This window comes from Trachinotus anak, unplaced genomic scaffold, assembly GCF_046630095.1.
Source record: "Trachinotus anak isolate AG129_WGS33_773 ecotype Australia unplaced genomic scaffold, CSIRO_AGI_Tana_v1 ptg000011l, whole genome shotgun sequence".
Taxonomy (NCBI): Eukaryota; Metazoa; Chordata; class Actinopteri; order Carangiformes; family Carangidae; genus Trachinotus; species Trachinotus anak.
Genome location: NW_027273862.1, coordinates 14,736,047 through 14,759,095, shown reverse-complemented (window position 1 = coordinate 14,759,095; position 23,049 = coordinate 14,736,047). Strand labels below are relative to the sequence as shown.

At 41.2% G+C, this 23,049-nt stretch overlaps 2 protein-coding genes across 4 annotated transcripts; both read right to left on the bottom strand.

Annotated features, from left to right (window-relative positions):
* Window positions 1–779: 779 nt before the first annotated feature.
* On the bottom strand, window positions 780–12,642 carry kif7 (kinesin family member 7). Of its 3 annotated transcripts, none has more exons than XM_071489422.1 (20): window positions 12,496–12,642; window positions 10,196–10,588; window positions 9,777–9,974; window positions 9,204–9,603; window positions 8,768–9,115; window positions 8,146–8,338; window positions 7,854–8,021; window positions 7,345–7,503; window positions 6,782–6,927; window positions 6,498–6,616; window positions 6,156–6,311; window positions 5,852–6,057; window positions 5,423–5,620; window positions 4,840–4,965; window positions 4,180–4,356; window positions 3,627–3,842; window positions 3,170–3,376; window positions 2,672–2,870; window positions 2,334–2,495; window positions 780–1,495 (listed from the first exon to the last, which is right to left on the bottom strand). In XM_071489422.1, the coding sequence occupies exons 2-20, from the start codon at window positions 10,524–10,526 to the stop codon at window positions 1,101–1,103; spliced, it is 4,104 nt and encodes a 1,367-aa protein (XP_071345523.1). In that variant the 5' UTR covers window positions 10,527–10,588; window positions 12,496–12,642; the 3' UTR covers window positions 780–1,100. The 3 variants fall into 3 exon arrangements, with proteins under 3 accessions (XP_071345523.1, XP_071345524.1, XP_071345526.1); XM_071489423.1 differs by lacking the exon at window positions 12,496–12,642 and adding an exon at window positions 11,199–12,471; XM_071489425.1 differs by lacking the exon at window positions 2,334–2,495.
* Window positions 12,643–15,657: 3,015 nt separating this feature from the next.
* LOC139628439 (fibulin-7) lies at window positions 15,658–22,050 on the bottom strand. Its single transcript, XM_071490113.1, has 8 exons — window positions 21,846–22,050; window positions 19,455–19,614; window positions 19,204–19,374; window positions 18,509–18,634; window positions 17,512–17,694; window positions 17,279–17,416; window positions 16,926–17,061; window positions 15,658–16,717 (listed from the first exon to the last, which is right to left on the bottom strand). The coding sequence occupies exons 1-8, from the start codon at window positions 21,912–21,914 to the stop codon at window positions 16,354–16,356; spliced, it is 1,347 nt and encodes a 448-aa protein (XP_071346214.1). The 5' UTR covers window positions 21,915–22,050; the 3' UTR covers window positions 15,658–16,353.
* Window positions 22,051–23,049: the final 999 nt, after the last annotated feature.

Below are 23,049 nucleotides of genomic sequence, written 5' to 3'. Positions count from 1 at the left end.
ACCTTTGACCACCAAAGTCTCATCAGTTCGTCCTCGAGTCCAAGTGGACATTTGTGCCAAATTTGAAGGGATTCCTTTGAGCAGTTCTCAAAATATTGCATTTAAAAGGCCAAGGCATTTTGTGAGGTCACAGTGGCCTTGACCTTTGAGGTATGACCACAAAAACCTTACAAGTTCATCCTTGAGTCCAAGTGAACATTAATGCCAAAGTTGAAGTTCAGTCAATGCGTGACTGAGATATTGTGTCCACAAGAAAGGTGCTGATTGACATACAGATGTACGGATGGACAGATGAACTGAAAACTATATGCATCCAGCTCTGGCTGTTGGTGGCGCAGAGGCATAAAAACTACAGTATTTGCTGTATAGTATCAAAAAAAACAACAACAAAAAAAAGCTTTAGCTTTTCTGAGTTGAATGGTTTTCTTTTCCAGACAGCATGAAGCAGTCAGAACTTTTTTGTCTTTGCATCCTGCTCAGGATACAAAAGATACTCTCCCAAGATACTCTGTCCCCCTCCTCCTTCTGTTTCATAGGAGTCATGACACCAGTCCTTCCCCCTCAGATGAGTTGTATCATCTGTTCTGTGAATGATTTGAACCTCCAAGCATCTCTACCCACTGTCTCTTGCCAACACCATCAGGCGTTTTTTGGAGCTAGAACAAAGAACTGATGTTTGGTTTTATCATTAGAGCATTATTGGATTTATCTAGAATTTTCCCCATTCCCCAGTCTTGTGTGAAAGAAAAAGAAATTTAAACACAAGCCAGACGAGTGAGGAAGGCAAAAAGAATTTAATATAAAATATCGTAAAGGTCAGAAGACTTATACTTGATTACAGAGCAAGAACCTCAAATTGTAAAGATGCAAATAATTCTTGTCTTATTGACTTTCATGGTTGACCATATACCTACAAGTTACTGTATGAAATGGAAACATAAACTTTACTTTAGTCAAAGTGCTTCGTGTAAAATCAGTGGGTGTCCATTTTTATTACAAAAATTGGAATATAAAAACTAAAAATGAATAAAACAACAATCTTTCAGAAACCACAGAATAAAATCTACATGAATGGTCTTAATGTAACAATACACTGATTTTCAGACAGGATTCTTCCGTACGTCAATTATTGCATTGTTTGAAGTCATTGGTCCAATGTTGAGGCTGGGGCGACGTGACTCTCGGCGAGATTTAACCACAGGCAGGGATGTCTGCCCAGCCCAGGACCCCATACCGCTTTGAACTACACGATTGACAGGAACGTCCCCAGCTGCTCGAAGCCACAGCTCCTCCATTACTGCAGGCTCCTCTATAGGAAGAGAAGAGCGTCTCCATGTGGATGGGAGTGGGGCCTTTACCAGCTCACGCATTTCCTCCCTAGACCTGGGAGGTTTGTCAGGCAGCCCAACACCTCTGCCTCCTGGGCTGTCCTCCAAGCAGCGAGTCAGCTTCTCCATGCTACCAGCACCTGCTGGTTTACCATCAGATGCCACGACTGAAAGACAACAATTATCTTTAACAGTGAGGTTTATCCAACAGACCTGAGTGCTGCTTTTCAGAGCTTTCTCTGAGATTACTGGATATCAATAGAAACAGGATAAATCAGAATATCTGTACTCGTGCATAAATGATGTGTAGCATTCAAGGCAAAGTAAATAAAAAATTTGAAGAGTAAAGTAGAGGTAGGCACAGACTCAAGATCTCCTGAGCTAATCAGAATCAGAGGAACTCAAAAGTCTAAAACTACGTTCAGCACATTTTCACCAATTCTCAAGAACTATGAAGATTATGTTATTATATTACTTATACTGATAGCAGATTAAAAGGGGGGGTTGAACAGAGGTCTGTGGTGTGGCTGACAAAGCATTTAGTCTGAGATGCTGGTGGTCTATTGTGACACCTAGTGGCAGTGACGATCGTTTACAGAACCTTTAAAGACAAGCTGCAAGCCTGATGTGCTGTGGTTATTGAGCCATATAAAAAAACTTCTTCCACTCTCTAACAGCAGACTATAACTGAGCTAGTGACAGGGCAGCACAAAAATAGAGAGGAGATACAGTACTTGCAGAGATAATTTGATTTGATATTTACAGAACTCTGCCACTTGGATTGCTTGAGGGTATGCAGAAGGCTATTTGCACTAAAATTTGCATTGAAATTTGATATGACAAAGTAAATACTTTGCTCTATATATTTCTTTTTTTTGTACTTATGTCTACTTTTGTTTTTTCTAAGTGTGATTATTTTTGACAATGTTTGCTCACTCGACATTGTTGTAAATGTGGGCAACCTCAACTGACTTCGATTATGAATAAATGTTTGAATGAATTTACCTTTAGGATGCTCCTTTGGCTGGCTGACTGAACCACAGAACTCCCTCAATTTGTTGCTTAGATCCACATTAGCTGCCTTGTAGTGGTTAAGCTCCTTGCTGAGGTTATGGATCCATCCCTCATATTGTCGCATCCTTCCTACCAAGCCCTCGTCTATTTGCTCTGTGGGGGTAGTAAGATAGAAACAAATGGCTGAATGAAAAAAGCGCTGCTACTACTACTACTTATCATTCTAATGGCTGATTATGGAAATAATTGGATGATAAAAAAAATATAAAAATGTAGATGATATGCTAGCAAGTAATTATTTTTGTAAAAGATCCATGTGTGAAATGTACCTCGACACTGCTGCAGTAAGAGCTGTACGCTCCTCTCATGTTCCTTCTGCTGTTGTGTGAGCCGGCGATCTGTGTCGAGTTGTGTGCGATCAAGGGCATTCTCCAGCCACTGCACCAGCCTCTGCTGCTCGTCTAGCTGCATTTCCAGCTCGGCCAGGGCTAGCTGCAGCTTACGCTCCTCCTCACGCAGAGACACCACCTAGAGAAAACATCCACATTAACACTTAACGGCATACATACTGATGAGTTTGGGCATAAACAGTCTCACCTTGTAAGGTCAGATACAGGTCAGGTTTCTTATGAAAGGGTGAGCATGTGTTGATATGACCAATAAGAATTTTGTTTAATCCTATAAATGTTTAAATGACATTTGGTGCAGAGTAACCAATGAGTAAAACTGTCTACTAAAGTAGTATAGCACAAACAGCACTTTTGAATGCTGAAATCGGTGAGAACACGGTAAAAACAGATGAATCTCAGGTTGGTGAAAGCACATACCTTGTCAAAGTACTTGCACAGCAGTGCTCTGGTCTCAGAGGCAGACAGATAACTGAGTTTGGCCATAAGATTCATCTCCCACTGAGACAGCATACTGGCAGAAGCCCTCAGCTGTCTCTGTCTTTGAGTGATGGCCTCATTCTTGTACTCGATAGCTGCATCCAGCGCCTCTATCGCCTCGTCCAACTGGAAAAGGGTTCGCTCCTCCTGGTAACATCAGAGGGAACAAATGAGCTTAATGACAATTTGAACACAGATATTCAGCCACAGACAGGTAATATTATAGTTTCCAGTGAGGACTAATTAGAGCCACATTGCCAAGTTCTTGCTTGTCAGAATTCCTGCTATTGCGTTTGCAGCACAAGAATATCTTGCTTAATCTGAAGTATATTTTATCTTTCTCTTTCCAAGCAATTAACACATATTAAGATGCTTGAACCCCAGAGTAATATCTGACCTCAGGTGAGAGCAGGTTACCCTGCCGCAGCTTATCGTCCAGCTCAACCCGTTGTTTAAGCAGTGAATCTTTCTCTTGACGCAGGTTGGAGATCTCTTGGCGGATCTGTTGGGAGTCTTGAGCACTACTGCTGCGAAGGAGGCCGTTCCTCTCACTCAACTCACGCTCAAGTGACTCAATTCGCCCGGAAAGTGTCACCAGGTCCTTACTCAGGGCCTGCAGGGAAGATGAATACAAACTTTTAGTACTTGTTTCCTGAGCTGCTAAATTCAGTTTTGTTGTTTTTTTAACAAAAGTAACTCATTTTATTTATGATACACCTGTCATCTTCTACAACTTGTGTTTTTGTGTCACCTCTAAAGAACAAAACCAGTATACCATATATATCAAGATGATTCAATCACAAAATACATGGAGGGCTTCAAAGAAATACTGCAGCAGAATCCTCTCCTACACATTTTGTGTCTGTATGTGATCTTATATAACTTCTTAACTGAGACATGTCGCAGCATCTTTTCCCTCAGGTGTTGGAGTGATGGTGCTTTGTTAATACCTGACTGGAACGGAGCCTCTTGGTCTCCAGTCCGCTGCGTTCCTGCAGCAGGGCTTCTTTCTTTGCCAGGATTTCCTCTCGTTTAGTCAGCTCTCCTTCCAGATCTTCCAGTCCTCTCCTCTGTTCCAGTACCCGCTCCATTTCCTCATCCAGCCAGCGTTTTTGTTCTTCAATCTTCTGCTCATGGGCAGTAAAGCACACACAAAAAAAATAAACACACACACACACAAAAAACCTGTAGCAGTCATGATGGAGTGCTACAGTATTAACAGGAAAATTCATAACGTTGTCCAATATTAGGCTGACATTGATGTATTTTCATGCATTATATTACTTCAAACTGTGTTTTAACTGCTTAGAAATGTTTGTGTCAGCTCTAAGCAAAAATACTTCGTGATCATGTGCAATTTACCCTCACATCATTTTTTCTCCTTATACACAGTATTTGGTTATTACACTACACAAAAAAATGTTTTCAATTTCCTCAAATCAGTGCAATAAAATGGAATAACATGGCCAGAAACAGCAAAACAAAGTACAGTGATAGGTACAACTAGCACATAATCTCACACGTTTGCCAACCTCAAAAGATCTTTAAATTAAAAATGACCCATTGAAGCACAATATATTCATAAACAATCAATACATAATTTGTTGCACCTGCTGCTCTTCCAAAGAGATGACAGAGCCGTTACTGCCACTGCGTCTCTGCCGCTGGAAGGCAGCGATCTCCTCTGTCTTTATCCTCAGGATCTTCTGCTGCTGCTCATTCTTTATCTCGAGCTCCTGTAGGGGAGAAGAAAAAGATAAATTACAGGACAAGTTTGAAAGATAACTACTTCTATCAAAAGTAAATAAATGCCTTCGGCACTTATGTATTGTTATGTTTTCCTTAAAATAATTCCCATACATGTTTTCAATAATTACAAGCAACTCTTAAGAGAAAACAATTTGTGATCAACTGAAACCAGCTTAGTTCTAAAAAAAAAAAAAAAAGAAGAAACCTCTGGTGTGGAAAACCTCAGCTATAAATTTATGTTGAAGCTACATGAAATTACCATCTGTCCTGTCACCACGAATAAATTTCCCCATCAAATAAATCACTACATCAGTGTCAGTGGCATTAAGTGTGTCACTTATTACTGATGTACATTTCTTAAATGAGACTTTTGGGAAATTGAGCCACGTTTGTTTAATAGTTAAAACAAATACAGATCCCACTCTGTGGTCTCCTAAGCGGTACCTTGACTCTGTGAGTCCTTCGTTGCATCTCGGTTTCCAGACGTCGTTTCTGCTGACTTTCCTGACGCAGCCGCCTCTGCAGCTGCTCCTGCTGCTGCCTCATGGACTGGACGCTGCGCTCCAGCTCTAACACGCGACGTTCACTCTGCGCAGGCAGGTTAGCTAGACGAGCAGTATCCCTCTGACGCTGACTTAGAACCTAAAACACGACCATAAAGATTTTCCCCTTTCAGATGTTCAAGTATAAGAATATTAGAATATTAGTAGAAGTGTTCTGTTGCCATTTATATATCAGGGGAGCAGTCATCAAGAAAAAACATGGGTTTAAAATAGTATTTCTGCTGCACATTTCAAATCAACATCACTCCATTTATAGGTATCAGTTGCCTATGTGTTATTATGCATGGATACAGGGATGTGACAGTCAAACCTGCACTTTGCTCTGAGCTGCAGCTATCTTCCTGCGACATTCCTGTGCTCTGGTCTTGTCTGTTGCGCTGATCTCTCTCTCTTGTCTCTCTAGATCGTGGAGCTGTCGTTGGGCCTCCTGCAGCTCCTGCCGAGCCTGCACAGCTTCACTCTCCAGAGCTGTGATCTTATGACTGTACTGCCTGTTCAGGGCCTGAGCATCCTTACCTAAAACAAACCCAAACCCAAAATTAGAAAAACACAGAAGAGAACCTCTATTTGGAAAAGGTGCAGCTGAGGAAGGGTAATGTGATGGTAAGTGATACCAGTTTTGACCAGCTCCTTGATGAGCTCTTCTTTCATGCGGATGGTGACAGACAGCTCCCTGATCTTCTGCTGTGCCTGAAGTAGACCCAGCTCTGAAACACCTTCGAAACCTTTCAAACTGTCCCGTACAGATGTCTCCCCAGAACTGCAGTGGGCTGCACAGTGATTTGAGAGTACACAACAGGTCAGTAGGGTGGTATAATGAGGCAGTAAATTGAAAGACTGGTCGCTGTAGAAACATGTTGTGAATGTGTAAGTAAAAATGTTAACAGTGGGGTTAAAACACTGAGCATGAATATAATAAAGATTAATTCAGGAGCATCTGACAACTCTAGACTTACATGCTTTTCTGGCTAAATACATGTGTTGGTCTGGCTCAGGCAGCTGAGGTGCTGGCCCTCTACCAGCTGCTAGTCCTCCAGACAGCATGTCCCTTTTGGTCCAGGTCAGGTTCACCTGCCTAGCAGAATCATGGACATTACACTTCAAACATAACAGCACCATAGGTGCAATGACATTAATACTGTCCCTTAATGTTTGTATTATTTGTTTTATTAAAGCTCAATTCAAATTGTGTCAGCTCCAAGTTATGATTTCTACACAACATGCACAATGCAGAACATACTTGCGTCTCTCCTGGCTGAGGTTGGAATGACTGCTCTCTTCTTCTGTGTGTGGCATTTCTGCTCCTCCTAGCATCCCCTGCTCCTCACAGAGGTTACCATCCTGATCACCAGAAGGCCCATTACCAAGGTAGCCCAATGGACTCACCTGTGACCACACACATAAATCCACAGATCTACAAACAAGCAGTCTACAACATATTCTGTAAAATTAAGACCAATTAAATTACTCTTTTTTTATAAACGTTAAAGGGTATTTTTGTAGTTCTTCAGTATGTGGCTTTCTGTGATGGCACTCTGGTACATTGCAACTTTAATATATGCTCATCCCAATGAGCACATCCCAAAGTGCTTTACAGGGCACTTTGAATTGTCTTGTGTCTGAATGGTAAAAAGAACCACCACCTCAAAAATGCACCACCATTTCTTATCACTGGAGAACCTTTCAAAGTGCAGATTTAAGTACAATTCCCTGTCAGAGAAGGACACATCTGAATCACTGTTTTACTTTCAATTCCAAAAAAAAAAAACACAGGCTAAAAATCTAGCTCTGCTGGTTCGTTACCTGTCTGTGTGAACCTCCATTTTGACTGAGCTGCATGGAGCCCATAGGGGCAGTGTGTGGCCTCGATCTCAAGTTAAGGCCCAGGCCTATCAGCCCTTGAGTAGACAGCTGACACTGCAGCTCTGCTATCAGGTCCTGTTGCTCCTGCAACTTATCACTCTGAGACAGAAGGAAAACAATCAAATAAGTATCAGATAATCGAACACCAAAACACACAGTGCAGGTTTGTCCAAAATGCACAAAATACTGAGTCTTGTGGCAGCTTTCCATCAGGGTGAACATCTGTACAGCCATGCTGTGACCAAATATAATTACTTATTTTTAGCGCTTGACTCTTTGACCACAGCAAAATTCAAATTTTCAATAAACCATTAACTTTTTTTTAATTTAACTTGGATTTTGTCCAAAAGAAACAAGCTATTATGTGGGTCCAATTCAGTTTCTCTGTGACAGTTCATTATGAATATGGCAGGGCAGAAAAGCAATATTAGAATTAAAATTCATCTGACCTGCTGCTTGTATTGCTCCATAGCATCCTCCAGAGCTGCTAAAAAGTCTGTGTTCTCTCTCTCCAACCGCTGAATCTGTGCTTGAAGCTGAACAATACTATCCTCCTTCTCTCCATCTTTCTCAGTTTCGTGCTCGTGGCTCCACCGCTCCTCTGAAGCCTCTGAATCCTGGTAATAAACCACATTTACAGATGTATCAGTACTGCAAGCCTAAATTTGTAAAAGTGGTCTTATAGAAATAACTTCAGGAATCATTCGTAAATATTTATTTGAGAGAGTGAAAGAGACATACCTGGTTCCTTACAGTAGGCCTTCCCCTCCTCAGCGCAACACTGTCCTCAGTGGAGCTGTTCTCGATACCGCTGTCTGGTCCCGAGGCAGTGGTCAGTCCACTCCGTTCCTCCTCCACCGAGCACAGCCACTCCTTCACTCTCAGACTCTGTTCTGCAGTCAGAGCCCCTTCACTCTGCAACTCCCGCAGTAACCTGTGATATATCAGTAACTTAACTATTAAAGGAAGAGACACTAAACAGCATGCTTCTTAAACCTATGAAAGCTATGAAGCCAAAAACACATCTTGCGTCTGAGAAGACGGTGGAGTGACGCTCTCTTACTACCTCATTGGCCTAAGGAACACAGCCAACTCCAGTACTGTCCAAAAATAACGCAGCCAGTATTTTACCATAATAATCACGGAAGTGTTTAATGTGAATTCTGTAAATGATCAATGATTCATAAATTAAAGTGCCACTCCATGGTTTTGGGTTATGCTTGCACCATGCAAGAACTAGGATATCCGGAATACATGCAATCCTTTTCATTGAAAACATTTAAAGACAGATTAAACAGCCTATTGCACCCCTGCTGCACAGATTAAGTTAAGGAGATCAAATTTAACTGGATTGTGCTTTAACCTGTAAGCAGTGTCCGTGCAAGTCCTGTAGTGGGCACTTTGGACTTGAAGTCTGCTGATGTCTCCCTCTCCCAGTCGAGGTCTCCTGTTTGGATCAGCGTGAGAAATGATGCGGGTCTCTGAGCGCTGGCGGTTTTCAAGGGCTCTGCGAAGGGCCTTGATTTGTTGCTCCAGCCCTTCCACGCGGTCTGGCTCACGCTTGCAGTTGACTGTTGCCCGGTTCTGAATGTTTCTGGCCCTTGTGGCATAGTTTAGTGTATTCAGACTCTCATCAAAGTCTGAGGAAGATGGGCTGATGCAGGCAATCATCAGTGTTTTTGAATTTCCACCCAAAGAGTCTTTTAGGATCCTAGGTGAAACAAGGATTATATAAATTAAACCAAACTGAAATTTGAGACCAATTTCTGTTAGAATGTTATGCTACAGTGAACTAATACCTTGTGATTTTAGAATCTCTGTATGGTATGTGAGAGCCTTTCCTCTTGGGGTCCCCCAGTGCCCCAATAACATTTCCCAGGGCCAGGAGACCACTGTTAATCTGGATGCTCTCCTTTAGTCTCTCTCCAGTGTTCCCCGTCCTTAGGATTCGCTCTGACCCTGCCAGGTCAACAAAGTGGAACTTGGAAGACAACATTTGCGGTCCAGAACCTGCAGCAGTCCCGTACAGGCGTGAAATTCCTCGACGCTGGTCCATGTACACGGTGAAAATCGTGTGTGACCGGCTGGAGTTTGGATTCATCTGGGTTGCACCAGTGTGTCTGGCTGTGTTTCCTGACTCTAGTAAACTCAACACCTCATCAAGACCCTCCACTTCACACTCTTTTACGCCACACAAAACTATGAAAGCACAAACACAAATATAAAATGTAAATAAAATTATACACAAACTATTAGTTTGACTATAAGTAAGTAAAATACTTGTAAATGGCACAGTATTAAGATCACAACGGCAAAAATATGCTTGAAGATAATATATGTAACAGCAGAATGAAGAGATCGGTATTTTATACCAATGTTGCCTTTATCCTCCCGGATGTGGATGTCTTTGCTGGCTGTCTCCACCTCCAGTAAGTCCTTGAACTCCTCTTTGTAGACCTCCAGGTAGGAGACTCGGACCGAGAAGTCTGTAAGATCATTTTCATCTAACAGCTTGAAGACATCTGCCACAGCCCTGGGGATTATACCCTGCTCCTCATCTCTAAAGGAACCTACAAACACAATTAAAAACACAATTGTTTAACATGTCATACTGAGGCGTAATTTCTTTCTGGTCTTGTCCTATGCAAAAATGCTGTTGAACCGTATGAAGCCTGGCAGTTATTGATACTGTGTGCATGAGGCAAAACTGCACACGCTGTTGGAACCAAATGCTTTGCTAATACTTTGAAGTGGACAATGTCAGACAAGAAAAAAGAAACAAATAACTTACAAATATTAGCTTCTCCAATGGTGTAAGTCTTGCCTGAGCCTGTTTGACCATAGGCAAAAACTGTAGCATTGAAACCTTGGAAGAAGGCATCGATGAGTGGCTGGACAGACACAGAATAAACCTCCTCCTGGCAGCAGGATTCCTCAAACAGGAAGTCACAAAGGAAGTGTCTGTCATGGCCCAGAGTAACTCGACTCAGTTCAGGGTCCACGGTGATACAGCTCTCATGGCAGTGTAGAAGCTCTTTAGGCAGCAGGGGGCGCACTCGAACAGCTACTTGCACCGCAGAAAAATCTCCTCTGCCTTGGCCACCAGGCACCTTGGGAGACATCTCTGCTACGCTGTTGGAGCTCTTCTGTGTTCTCCTGTTATGTATTGATCATCATTGGAGCACTACAGGGGATAAAAATCATCTGTCACCAAAGTGTTTTTTAAACATCTCATGTCATCTGGCTAAAGGGTGTAATAAGGCCACTAGTGAGGATGTGAGTGATTGTACGATAATGCAAACCAATCCAGCAGCTTAAAGCACACACTGTTTTGTACAGACAGACATTTTTTGTCATGAGACCTTCTTTTATGACATTTCAATTTAAGCTACAAAGAAAAACGAAACAAAGGAGCGACTGGTATGGATAAAATCCTCACAAATCCCCACCTCAATCACACAATGTTTACTTTATATGTTGACATGAATATCTAATGTGATGTAGTTACTATTCTGGAAAAATTGGAAAGCTGATTGGCTTATAGGGCAATTGCATGAATAAGGAGGTGTTCAGGTGTTCTGAGTTAAGTGCTCAATGAATGTAGCTGAAATACTGAAAAAGTATAAAGCTGAAGAAGCTTATTCCATGGTCTCTAATACCGAATATTACAAGGAAAAATTAGAATCTCACTGCTTAGTGAGATACATAGGCCCTTTTTCAGTTTCACAACTAATTTGTTTCCTAATTCATTTGTCATTGTGTGAAAAAAAAAAAAAAAAAAAAAAAAAATTCACCAAAGGAGGGAGTTAATGAGATGAGATGCTGGACTGAATGCATTGTCAAGAAGTGAGCTCCAACAACTTTTTGCTGAGAATTGCTGATCTGGCACCAAAGCCACGAAGAATAATTACATAAGCTCTCAAAACAACACATGAAACTTTGACTTTTGTTGCTTCCATGGGTGGCTTGGGAGCTAAGCCACCCATGGCTGCCACGTAATCCCAGCGTTGCACCCTGCAATGATAATGGAAATAATCATTACTTGTAGGCCTGCAACAAACAGTTATTTTCCTTATCAATCAATCTGCTGATCAATTACTCCATGAAATGATTAATATGTTGGTCAGCGTCACATAAGCAGTGAAAAAAGCCTGACAACATCCTAGAGCACAAGCTGACATCCTTAAATGTCTTGTTTTGTCCAACAGCCCGAAATCCCAACATATTCTATAATCAAAAGTTTTGACATTAGTTACCTGACAAACGATCCATTTATACAATTAATTGCCAATTAATTTTCTTTCAAATGATTAATCGACCTTGCAGCTGTAGTTGGTTGCAGCACTGGATGTAACAAATAAACCATGGTCTTGTAATTTTGATACTATTTACAGATCTGTCATTCACAAAAAGTGATACAACGCTTCATTTCAAATAATAAACTTTTAATTCACACAATAAAAATGATTCAGGGATGAGATCCAACTTCAAGGATGAGTTAGGCAGATGCATTTATGGTAAATGTCTGCACCGTGAAGCAGGACAACACACCTGGACGGTCTCTAACAAACTTTAATCTAAACACAAACTCTTCAAACTTACGTGTTACTTTTATCCCGTGAGTTTACGGTAAATGCTTGTTTTTCAAAAGTTAGTTAACTTGAGCCACATTTGTTAATGTTGTCGTACTCACGGTACTATTAGGTGAACTTATCCTGACCATGTTAGCAAGACAACGTTAGTTAGCCACCGTTACCTCTGTTCAACAAAGCTACTAAATGTTAAATGTGTTAGGCTCCGTTATCCACAGGGGAAAAACACACATGTCGGCTTTTTTCCCCTGAAGCTTCTGTAACAAGAAACTTCCCAAATTCAACACGATGGTTGGGTCGCCTGTTTCCCAGATAACTTCAGCTAAGCTAAAGTTAGCAAGTTAGCCAGCAGTCCAAACAACAAAACCAAAACATGAGGATGAGGCAGGATATCGACATCTGGAGGTGCTGCTACATTTTCTTGTAAGAACCGGATAACATTAAACAGCAAGCACTGACTGGCTGAGTCCTCCTCAACACTTACAACCAACACACTTACTTTTATTGAAGCAGAAGTTACTCCATGAATTCAGGATAACACTGGAGTTTTTTTTTTTTTTTTTGGAGAATGGAGGTCGAGGGGCGGCAGGGGAGGAGCCGAAAGTCTGGGTTTGGTCTGTGATGAGCCTCATGGCTGCAGAGGTAAAAACCATTGACTTATGAATAATCACACTGAGAGTATCTTTATACTTTTGTGCTGCAATCGTGATTTCATACTAAAATCCCGATTTGTAAATGCCCTAATTTCTGCATTCGTTTTGGCTGTTCTTACTTAACAGCATAACTTTACATATATTATGGGCTGAGCAGGATTATATCATCTAATTTATTTATTTATAATCCAGTTAATATAAGTTTTTACAGTATTCAACTGCACAATCTCATCACATGCCCAGCCATTAAAAAAAAAAATAAAAATCAACAACCGTTTCTCAAATTAGCCCACTATTGATCCATATTTAATTCTTAGTAAATCTTGTTGCACTAATCTGTTTACATGCTAATATATTTTCTCACTATTTTCTATTTTTGTTAACAGTTTATGCTGTCAAGTCTTCATCTTCGGTAAATTTAACTACTTAACTTTTATTTGTTAGTCAATGTATAACAGTAAAGAAGGTTGCATTTCTATAATTTTTTATTCAGTACAACATAATTGTCAGGCACATGATAAACAAAGTGAACAAGTGTAGGAATATTTAATAACTTCATATATAGTTGAATTTTATTCAGTTCAGAGCAAAAATAAATGCTGCTGAGCACCACTAACACCCTTGAAATGGGAGTACAGGAAATCAAACTGACAGAGGTCATTATGTGCATCCATAAATTGCAGTACAACCTTATTGCAAATCTTCACTGCATCAGATGTAAGGGCTTTATGTCCTAATCATTCATACATTCATACAGACTTCATTTTAGCCACCTGTATAACACAGGAGTCTACATAGCCGGTGTGTCAGGTGTGTAAAACACTCATTCAAAATGCATACAAACTATGCAGTATGATAAGAGAACAATTATGTTTAAGATCAAAATTCATTCAAAAACATAAAACATTTCATCAATGAGTCAATATGGACAAATTATGCCAATCATATAACTAGCATATGACTTATGATATACGAATCATAATTTCCATGTATGAGCAGGGACTTTTCAGTGAAAAACTCTGAATTAAAAGAGCTTGGTTTATATATTTTAGCTGATTTTCCCATGAGTCACAATCCACTTTCCCAGAACTATATCAAACAAATATATCAGTCTCAGAAACCTGACTCCACATACTTAATAAATAACTACCTGAGGTCGACTTAAGTCTTAATGTACAGTTTTGCCATGGATAGAAAATGTAGGCCTACTTGTGCACTGGCCTTTTTCTACTGTTGTTTACATGTTACAAGTTGAGACAATACTCTCAGTATTATATATACTCTCAAGTGTGTTTGAAAGTAATGCCAGCTGTTGGGGAAATCAAAGGTTATGGCTTCAGTGTTACCAGACTTGTCTGTGATCAGCAGGGGGCAGTGTTACATCATAGTTTTAAAATGCTCATGAACATAAGCAGGTTTTTATTCAAGACACAGGCACAACAGTAAACTGACTTGTGAGCTCTAATTGGACAATAAATTAAAAGAAATTGAACAAACATAGCAGAAAGGAGCTGCATACCCTGCTAGTTTAACTTTAATTTAACTTAAGTCGAAGTTGTCACCTGCATGCCCACATCGAATGGCCCTGAGCCAAACTGCCTTTCCTGTCCTGTCTGCAGCATGGGGAGCCGCTGCAGACCCAGTCATGTTCTTCTTTGTTCCATTAAACTCCAGATGAGACCAAGGTATTTCCTTTCAAAGCTAAGTAACAATGATAACCCAAGCTGCTGTCAAAGAGAGTGTGCTGGTTTCTTAGGACGAGATTAGGATATTGATTTCAGTCCCATACACACTGCCAGCACTCATTAGGAGGGGTTTTTATCTGGACGGTGTGAAGCAGCCATGCCGGAGAGAGCTGTAAAGACGGGACAGTGGAGCTGGACAAGCTGGGATGGAAGGATGAGAAAGTGGATGTAATATGATAACATAGAGGACGGGAGGAAAAGAAAGGACAGTGAGGTGAACAGGACAGACAAAACATCAGACTCCAGCCCAGGTGCTCTCACAGGCTGACTTTTTTAGAGTCCAGTTTGTATATATTTGTGTAAGTGGCTGTTGGGCACCAGGCTGATTCCACACCAAGCTATTCAGAGGTGAAATGGAGAACGGATAATCTGCAGATGAACGGGAGTTGTAGAGGGGACAGGAGTAGAAAAGGAGGAGTCTGGATGAACCTTTAATATTGATTCATCACCTCTTGTGGATCCCTGAGGGACAGACACAAGGATAGCCTCCAATTCAACTCTACTTTTGCCATTAAGACACAAGAGGGAGAGACTGAGTCATGAGTCGTCAGAGGTCATATTCTGTGGTGGTAGTAAAGACAGTTTTTAATGCAGCCTGCACCCCTCAGCCAGTGACTGACTGGCTAGACTGAATCATCTTCTATTCAGCCTTCTCCATTCAGCCATCACTCTGCCTCCCTATCTCTATGCATCTTTTCTCTTCACTCAGCGAGCAGTCTTGTTTTAGGGCCCCGTGGCTAAATCTCCCCCGCCCCCTCAGTGGTGTCGTCGGCAAGTCTCACCCGGAGCCCCCTCTGCAACTAGAGACATCCTGTTTGTCTCCAGTGAACCTTCACTTTACCATGGAGTAGATAGGTGGCTGGTGCAGCACAGAGGTGACACGTTTGATCACACTTCTCTGAAACTTCACAATTCTTACACGTACACACCTTCCTTGTGAAAGGAAAATGATCACACATACGTCACTTGCTTGCAAATTTCAAAGTTAAAGTTATTCATGTACTGTAGAAACACAGTGGCTCTTTTCAGCAGCCATGACTTTGCTGCCTGTCTGCTGAACAGCACTGCTCTGTACTGCAAGAGCTGAAGTGCTTCTCAAACAAGTACTGCTCACATATATCACTGCTTATATATATTTCTGACTGCTCTTACAGCATATTTCAGCAGGTAGAGCATGAAACCTATACATTCAAATTGTACCAAACAATTTTTTTTTCAATATTTTATGCATTAGCAAAAAAGAAAAAAAGAAAAGGGACCAACTTTTTTATGGTTCAGGGTGTTTTAATGATTGCGCTGGAAATTATACTGAAACAAATATATAAATAAAACATGATAGTAGAAAGAATTACAAAGTCTTGACATATCATGATTACATGTCCAGTATACATAATATATAAGTTAACATGGCTGGACCACCATTTACAAAAATAGCACTGTGTTTCAGGGTGGACCGTATACACATTTCTGGTTCAGCATGTTACAAGTGTCCTTCAGCTGAAAACTGGTTGTTTCTTTGCTACATCATGCCATTCCCCTTTTGTGCCCCCTACACTCATTTCTATCTGTGTGCAATCAATATGTTTTAGATAATCCATACAGAACTCATATTCTTATGCTACCAAATCATACATGACTCAATTTACATTCCTTTAGCTTATTACCGGTGCCCCTGAAGAGGCCATTTTCTAAAACATTGCATGCAGCCGTGCATGACAGGTGCTGCTCTGCCACCACGTCATGCTTAATTTACTACAGTTTTGAAATCTGGCTGCAGCAGTTCCTTTAGCAACAGTACAGGTGACTTTAAAGATGGTCATCACAATACATCAGATTATCACACCTGTGACTGAATATCCTTAGTCCTTAGCTAAATCCAAACACATTAGACTTTTGTTTGGCCTGTGTGCTCTAAGAGAGTTTCTACGTTCATCCTCCATGAATGTGTTCATCCTCTCTCTAGAACTCATACTGGGAAACAAACATGGTGATTTTGGTGATGTACCTCCCCAGCTGGACGCGTTTCTCCAGCTCGCTCATCTCCACTTCTGCCTCCAGAGTGGCAGGGCCCTGCACTGGGCTCACCAGCATCAGCTGACCCGTCACACGGTCTGAACGCTGAACTGTGAAGTGGCGCCGAGCTTGCCTTCCCCCCAGCAGGGAGAAGCGAAGCGTGTCACCCATTGGACGCAATGCTGAGACCCTAAACATGACGCGAGGAGCTGACAGGTTGGACACAACAGCCAGATAATGGTAGGAGAAGGAATTTGGGGCCTGAGAACATGCCTTGTTGTCCACAGGACAGGGGTTACGTTCACAACGCCTGGGAAAAAAAAAAAACAAGTGAAAACTGAGGATGATGTAGCTGAAAGAGTGTGTGTGAGAAGTGGTGTTAAAACCATGGAATCAAAAACTAGTTTAATTTGGTCTAAGACTTAATCCCCTTACTGTGCATTTCAAATAAAAATCTCATTTTTTTCCACAATGGGGAGTGAACTGAATTGAAAGAAAAATGACAGGATAATGCTCACATAGGCGACGTCTTGACATATGTAGCATTAGGGATTTTGGGGCAGTCCACACGGACACACTGGAAACCACCATATGTATTAATGCACATCTGGTCCTTTGTGCAGTTGTTTTGTCTGGTTGCACACTCATCAATGTCTGTGAGAAAATATCAACACATTTATTCAAATTGAAATGTTAGTTGGGATATCATTCACGCTGTGTGAGAATTAAATTCTTAATTTTTTGCAGAGGTAATTTTTGATGTATCGTTTTATCAGCAACATTTTGTATACAGACACTTTCTTGGGAGTACTTCATGTCATTGCTGAAGTGATTGCAAAACAAAAGCAGCAAAATAAAAACATGAGTGCACCTTTACAGCTGCGTCCATCACGGGTCACATTGTATCCAACAGGACAGGAGCAGCGGTAACCTCCAGGGGTGTTGACACAAGCGTGTAAACACAGTTTCCCAGCCTGACCATTATGGAAGAGCTCACATTCATCTATATCTGAAGTGAACAACCAAAACACACACAGTTAGCATCCTACATAGAAACATAAATGAGTATATCTGTTTTAGTTACAGGGCAGGTATCAGTCGCACCAGTGCAGGTATTGCTGTCCCTGCCAGAAATGGTGTATCCTGGCTCACAGGTGCAGTGGGTGGTCCCCTGCACTATAGTGCAACGTGATGGACGAACAAAGGGCCCAGCGGTGGCAGCTGGCAAGGTAGAGGCAGCAGCAGCAGCAGTAGTGGCTGCAGAGATGTTTGTCATGGTAACAAAGACTGCATGGGGAAGACAGGAACGAGAAGTAAGCAGTTGTTTTGAATGTGTTGTCATCCTCTCCTGTGTAATAGGTCTGTATCTACCCTGGGGCTCTGCAACATCCAAGCCTTTGGTTATTATTGGACAAAGAGTGAACACCAAAAAGTTTTTGAACTGTGAAATGTCCCGAACTCTGTGTGGGTGCATGGGTGGGTGGCTGCGCGCGAGCGTGCATGCATGTGTGTGTGCATGTATAACTTCTCAGATACTAGCATTCATTAGGTATAATTAGACTTAGCAAGTCAGTCTATCACCATGAATGTGACATGATGAATTGTAGGTTGCCCCAAAAAGGTAAAGAAAGCCAGACCTACAGTAACAAACTGTATGTTTGTTAAATAAATAGAGAAAAGCTAAACTATGTGGGCTCCAGAGATTCACAGTCCCTGTTTGTACATTAACTGAACCAGCCACATCAGGGAGCAGACCACTGCTGCTCAACCAGCACTGTCATGGACTTCAGGCTGGAATTCAATAAAACCCACACTGCGGTATGTAGCACTGGCTTGTACTGGCAAAACCACTGGCCAATGTAATCTCCTTTAACAGACTGGGAGGATTTGGATACTATAAAAATATCCTCTGAAGAAGAGCGTTGTCTTAAATTCTTATATTTGATATTCAGAGGCCCTATGATATAAAATACATAGGAATCTTTTCTGCAGGCGAAGGTATATGATGTGATAGTTGTTATCTAAATGTGAACAACAGTAAAGTATTGAAGTAAAACTACATCTCCATCAGGCATGTGTGGTCTGGGTATGTAATTCCTACATGTTGGCAAAGGGCTCTGACAGGTAGCTCCAGCCCAGCCTTTGGCACAGACACAGGAGAACTGGTTGACCTCATCCACACACGTCCCTCCATTCAGGCACGGAGAGGACGCGCACTCATTGATGTCTGAGGGAAAAGACAGACAGGAGGGGTTATACGAGGAAATTCTGGTGCTATGTTTGAACATGCAACTGAATATCAGTTGACATCATGGTGTATGTATTTGTTAGAGAGAGAGGATAAGGAAAAGGTGGAGCAGATGAGCTCACAACAGGTGCAGCGAAAGTGCAGGGGAAGTCTTGCATGATAAAACAGCCTTTGAGCTGATATCTCAAAGTCCACAAGCTGTCAGAGGACACTGGAGTTGGAATATCGCATGTCTCAGCATTCAAGAAGCTCTCTGGACAATGACCAGAGTACATAAAGGGGAAATATGATCATGGGTCATATATGAAACATATCTCAACCTAGAAAAACGTTGGTGACATGCATGATGCACAAAAAGAGGAACGGCGATAGAGAGCAGGAGAGGAGGAGGTTACAAAGAGGATGATGACAGCATTGTAAAAGTGATCAGTGGGTTAGATAACAGGATAAGAGATGGTCAGGGTGAGGAAGAGGATGAGGAGGAGACAGTAGACAAAGTAACGATCCCAGAGAGGCCAGGTAGCAGAAGATCAGTGCCTGTCTCTCACCTCGGCAGGTAGGATGCTGGCCGCTCCAGGTCAGGCTCTCCTGACAAACCCTGCTCTCTGATCCCACCAGTTCATAGCCAGGGTCACACAGAAAGTGAACCTCATGGCTCACACCGTGTGACTTGCCAAGTTTTCTTCCATTGATAGGTGCATCCAGTTTTGTGCAGGTATCTGTTGGAAAAGCAAAGGTGATTTTTTTAAAAAAGAAGAAGAAGCAGAATGAGATATAATCTCAGGATGTTTTTGCTCACTGTTGATGGCTTTTGTTGTCGCCTTCCCTGCGTTGCTCTGCAATAAGTTTATTTTCTTCTTCAGGTTGCGTAGACTCTGCATGTAGGAGGCTTCATGGGCTGAGAGCAGCTTCTGGACCTGCTTCAGAGAGCCCTGTATCTCCTGCCTACTAGGACAGTCCTGGAAGAAAACAGAGACGGTGACTAATTTCATGAAGTACCGATTAATAATTCACAACAAGTTGTTCAGAGCCGATTTGAAATCCACCGACAAGAGTTTATCGAATAAAGAATTTTTATGCTTTGCTATGATGTTGCAAATAGAAGTGGTGCCACATAATTATAAGTAGTTAAATTCAAAATCTTTGATATGAGAACCATGAGATTTTTGTCAACACCACATTCCTCTAAGCTTTAGGACCATTTAAGAGTGTACTGCACTATGCATAGTGTTACTATGTGGATATTGAAAACTAGAGGGCTCTCATTTGCTTTAAAAGTTTTATAGGATTTTTTTTTTTAAAAGGAATGCTGTTTTTGCTGAATTCATGAATACAGAAGAGCTTCTCCTCTGGCTCTTCTGAAGCTGAAAATAAATATTTGTCAACATGAAAAAGAGACCACAAGCCAGTGATGTCATTGATGTATTGCTGGAGAGCCAACTTTTTATTTGTTCTAACATTTGCATTCATTCACAAGACTCAAAGCGATACTAAAGATTTTTTTACAACCAAAGGAGCTTTACAATTTGTAGGTTTGTTGGAGTCAGAAAATGTATTTACACCACACAAAAGGTTTTCTATGTTATCCACAGATTCACCTTTTTATCACTGAAGCATGAGTCATGAATATGCTGCTCTTTAACAGTTTATCAGCCACAAGATTACTTCTACTTCTACTACTACTACTAAATTACACCTGCATTTCTGTGTCCATAATGAATGGATACCAAATGTTACTCTACCCATTGGGTTACCACACCTAATATGCAAGCAGATGGTTTAATTAAGTTGATCTCATTATGAAATCTTAGTTGTAACCAAAACAGAGTCTGCGAATAAAAGTCTGCTGAAGAAGTGCACTGTTCAGTACAGAGGCCGGGCTGTTATATGAGGGAGTAAATGCAGTAGGATCAGAGTATGTTTTCCCACTGTAAGTACATTTGCAAGCAGGAACCTCTGTCTCTCAAAACTAGATACTGTAACTCAGTCATAAACACAAAAACAGACTCTGAAAGTAACCAGTGTAGTATTTTTGCAATATATATATAAGGTTATGTAACTGCCTTGTGTCATTTTAGGAAAGAGGATAATATCAGCAATGGTTATTTAGCTTACATTACAGGTAATCACTTGCTCTATATGATGTGGTAAATTTAGGGTTTGGGGGTCAGTCAGTCAGGTAGAAACGCCCTCAGCATAAACATCACCTGTGTTACAACCCCCCCTTTCTATTGGCTGAAAGGAGTGGCAGCAACTTGTTTTCTACCCACGTCCACTACCTCATTACTCTCTTTCATTCAACAGCGTCATTCTGTCCTGTCCTCTCATACATGTTTTCAGACAACCAATTAGTGTTTTCTTCCAGCAGGAGTTATGTAAGAAGAGTCAATATTTGTTGAAAACACCTTTCTGATTTGGACTGAACTCAGGTCTGGAGAGACTTCAGTCAGTCGGGGGGTTGACTGGTGTTTATGGTGTAGTTGTCAAAGGCCTCTTTCTACCTGTGCTAGGCGACATTTCACATGGCTTCATGTCAACTGGGTGATGTTACCGTAGTGTGTACGAGGCATGCGGCACGGGAGCTCAAGATTACAGTACAGTTCTATTGAATCTAACCAAGACTGTTTAATGTTTAACCACTCTGAAACACTGATATGCAACTTTAAACAACACACATTTATACTCACACGTACAGTATAAACACACATATATTAAACTAAACCATCACACTGACATTCTTACTCACCTTAATTGGTTGGTCATCTCTGAGTAACACACAAACAAATATACACATGCACAGACACAGACATGCATGCAAAGACCAAGAGCGAGTCATTCACACAGAGAGTACAGCGTAGATGTGTTGAGTGTATTAATAAAGAGGAGCCTTTGGGATCTTGTTCCTGAAGCTTATGTGCCAAATGAGGGTGACTCAAGGTTCGGTCTGTCAAAAAATTTGTAGGACCTGTTGTGCACTTTAGAGAAGAGGGAGGTCATTCAGATTTGAGCAGTTTTTGGATTTGAAGCCATGCACCATCAGTTCAATAGTTAGATTACAGCTGTCTTTGTGAGCATGTCTCATTGCCTTAGTTGTCTTTTAACTGAAATGATGTCATTTAAGTCAAAGCATTCTACTGTAACTCTCGTTCATTCATTTGCTCATTAGCCAGTGACACTGTGTTGCACTTACCTGTCCAAAAATAGGACGGAGTGAACAGGAACACATTAAGGTGATGACAACTGCAGCTGACACAAACATGTTTCCACCAATGCCAATCCAATGCACAGTCGACGGTCAGTCCTCAAATGTGTTAAGTGTTGCAGTGTGAACTTTGAGTGGGCAGTCCTCAGTGTGTGCAGGGACTCCAAGTGAGAGAAAAAACGCAGTTGGCAGTGGAAAAGCTGCTGCAGCGAACTGCTGCGGAATGCTGGGTTTACTCCTCGGGAGCCAATCAGGGAAGGAGACTTTAAGAAAAATGTGACCACATTATTATCCCTTTACTTAATTTGGTGCGCACTTCCTCTCAGGTCAAAGCAGCTTAGTTTATATCTTGTTTACAGAAAAGTGGAAAAAAACTTTCACCAGGTCAGTTTGACAGCATGAGATAATAGTCTGACGGACACACACATAGCACTTTGACCACTTTGAGTGTGTGGAAAAATGCAAAGAAAAGGGCACTATGCCACTAACATTCACAACACAGGAATAGAATCTGCTCTCACTGCTTGACAGGTTGGTCTTTTAAGACAAAAAAAATGTCTCTGTTATTTTCTCATGCTGTTTGTTTAAGGCAACTGATAACTGTACCACCAGTCAATACAATGAAAGATATACAGATGAGAAACACATTAAGACTTGTAATTTACAGTATATGGTGGAAAAATGACTGACATATTCACAAACACAGCTTTTTTGAACATTAAAAAGCCATTTGACTGACTGATTTGTCAACTCGACTCGAAATCAGAGCGCCACATTTGCTCCAGTGATGGACAGAATCCACAGAGAGGCTGTGCCCTCTACAGGAATATATGCATACATGCATCCCTGTACTTGACATCAATTGCACTGAACAAATTAACACAATTACTCTTGAGTCACTAACAAAGGGCCATACCACACATTGAGTGAAAGAGTGGATAAGAATATAGGCCATATGACTTCAATATTAAATATGGCTGTTTTTAATGTAAGGACATTGTCCAAAACACTTTGTATCAATGACCTTATCGCTGACAATGAACTGGACTGTCTCACACTGAAAACCTTTTAGAAACCTGTCCCATGAACTATGTTTTTTCTCATTCATGCAGAGAAGGTAGGAAAGGTGGGCCGAAGCTCTGTCTCTCTAATTTTTTTTGCAGAATTCTCCAAATTTCTTACATCCATCCAC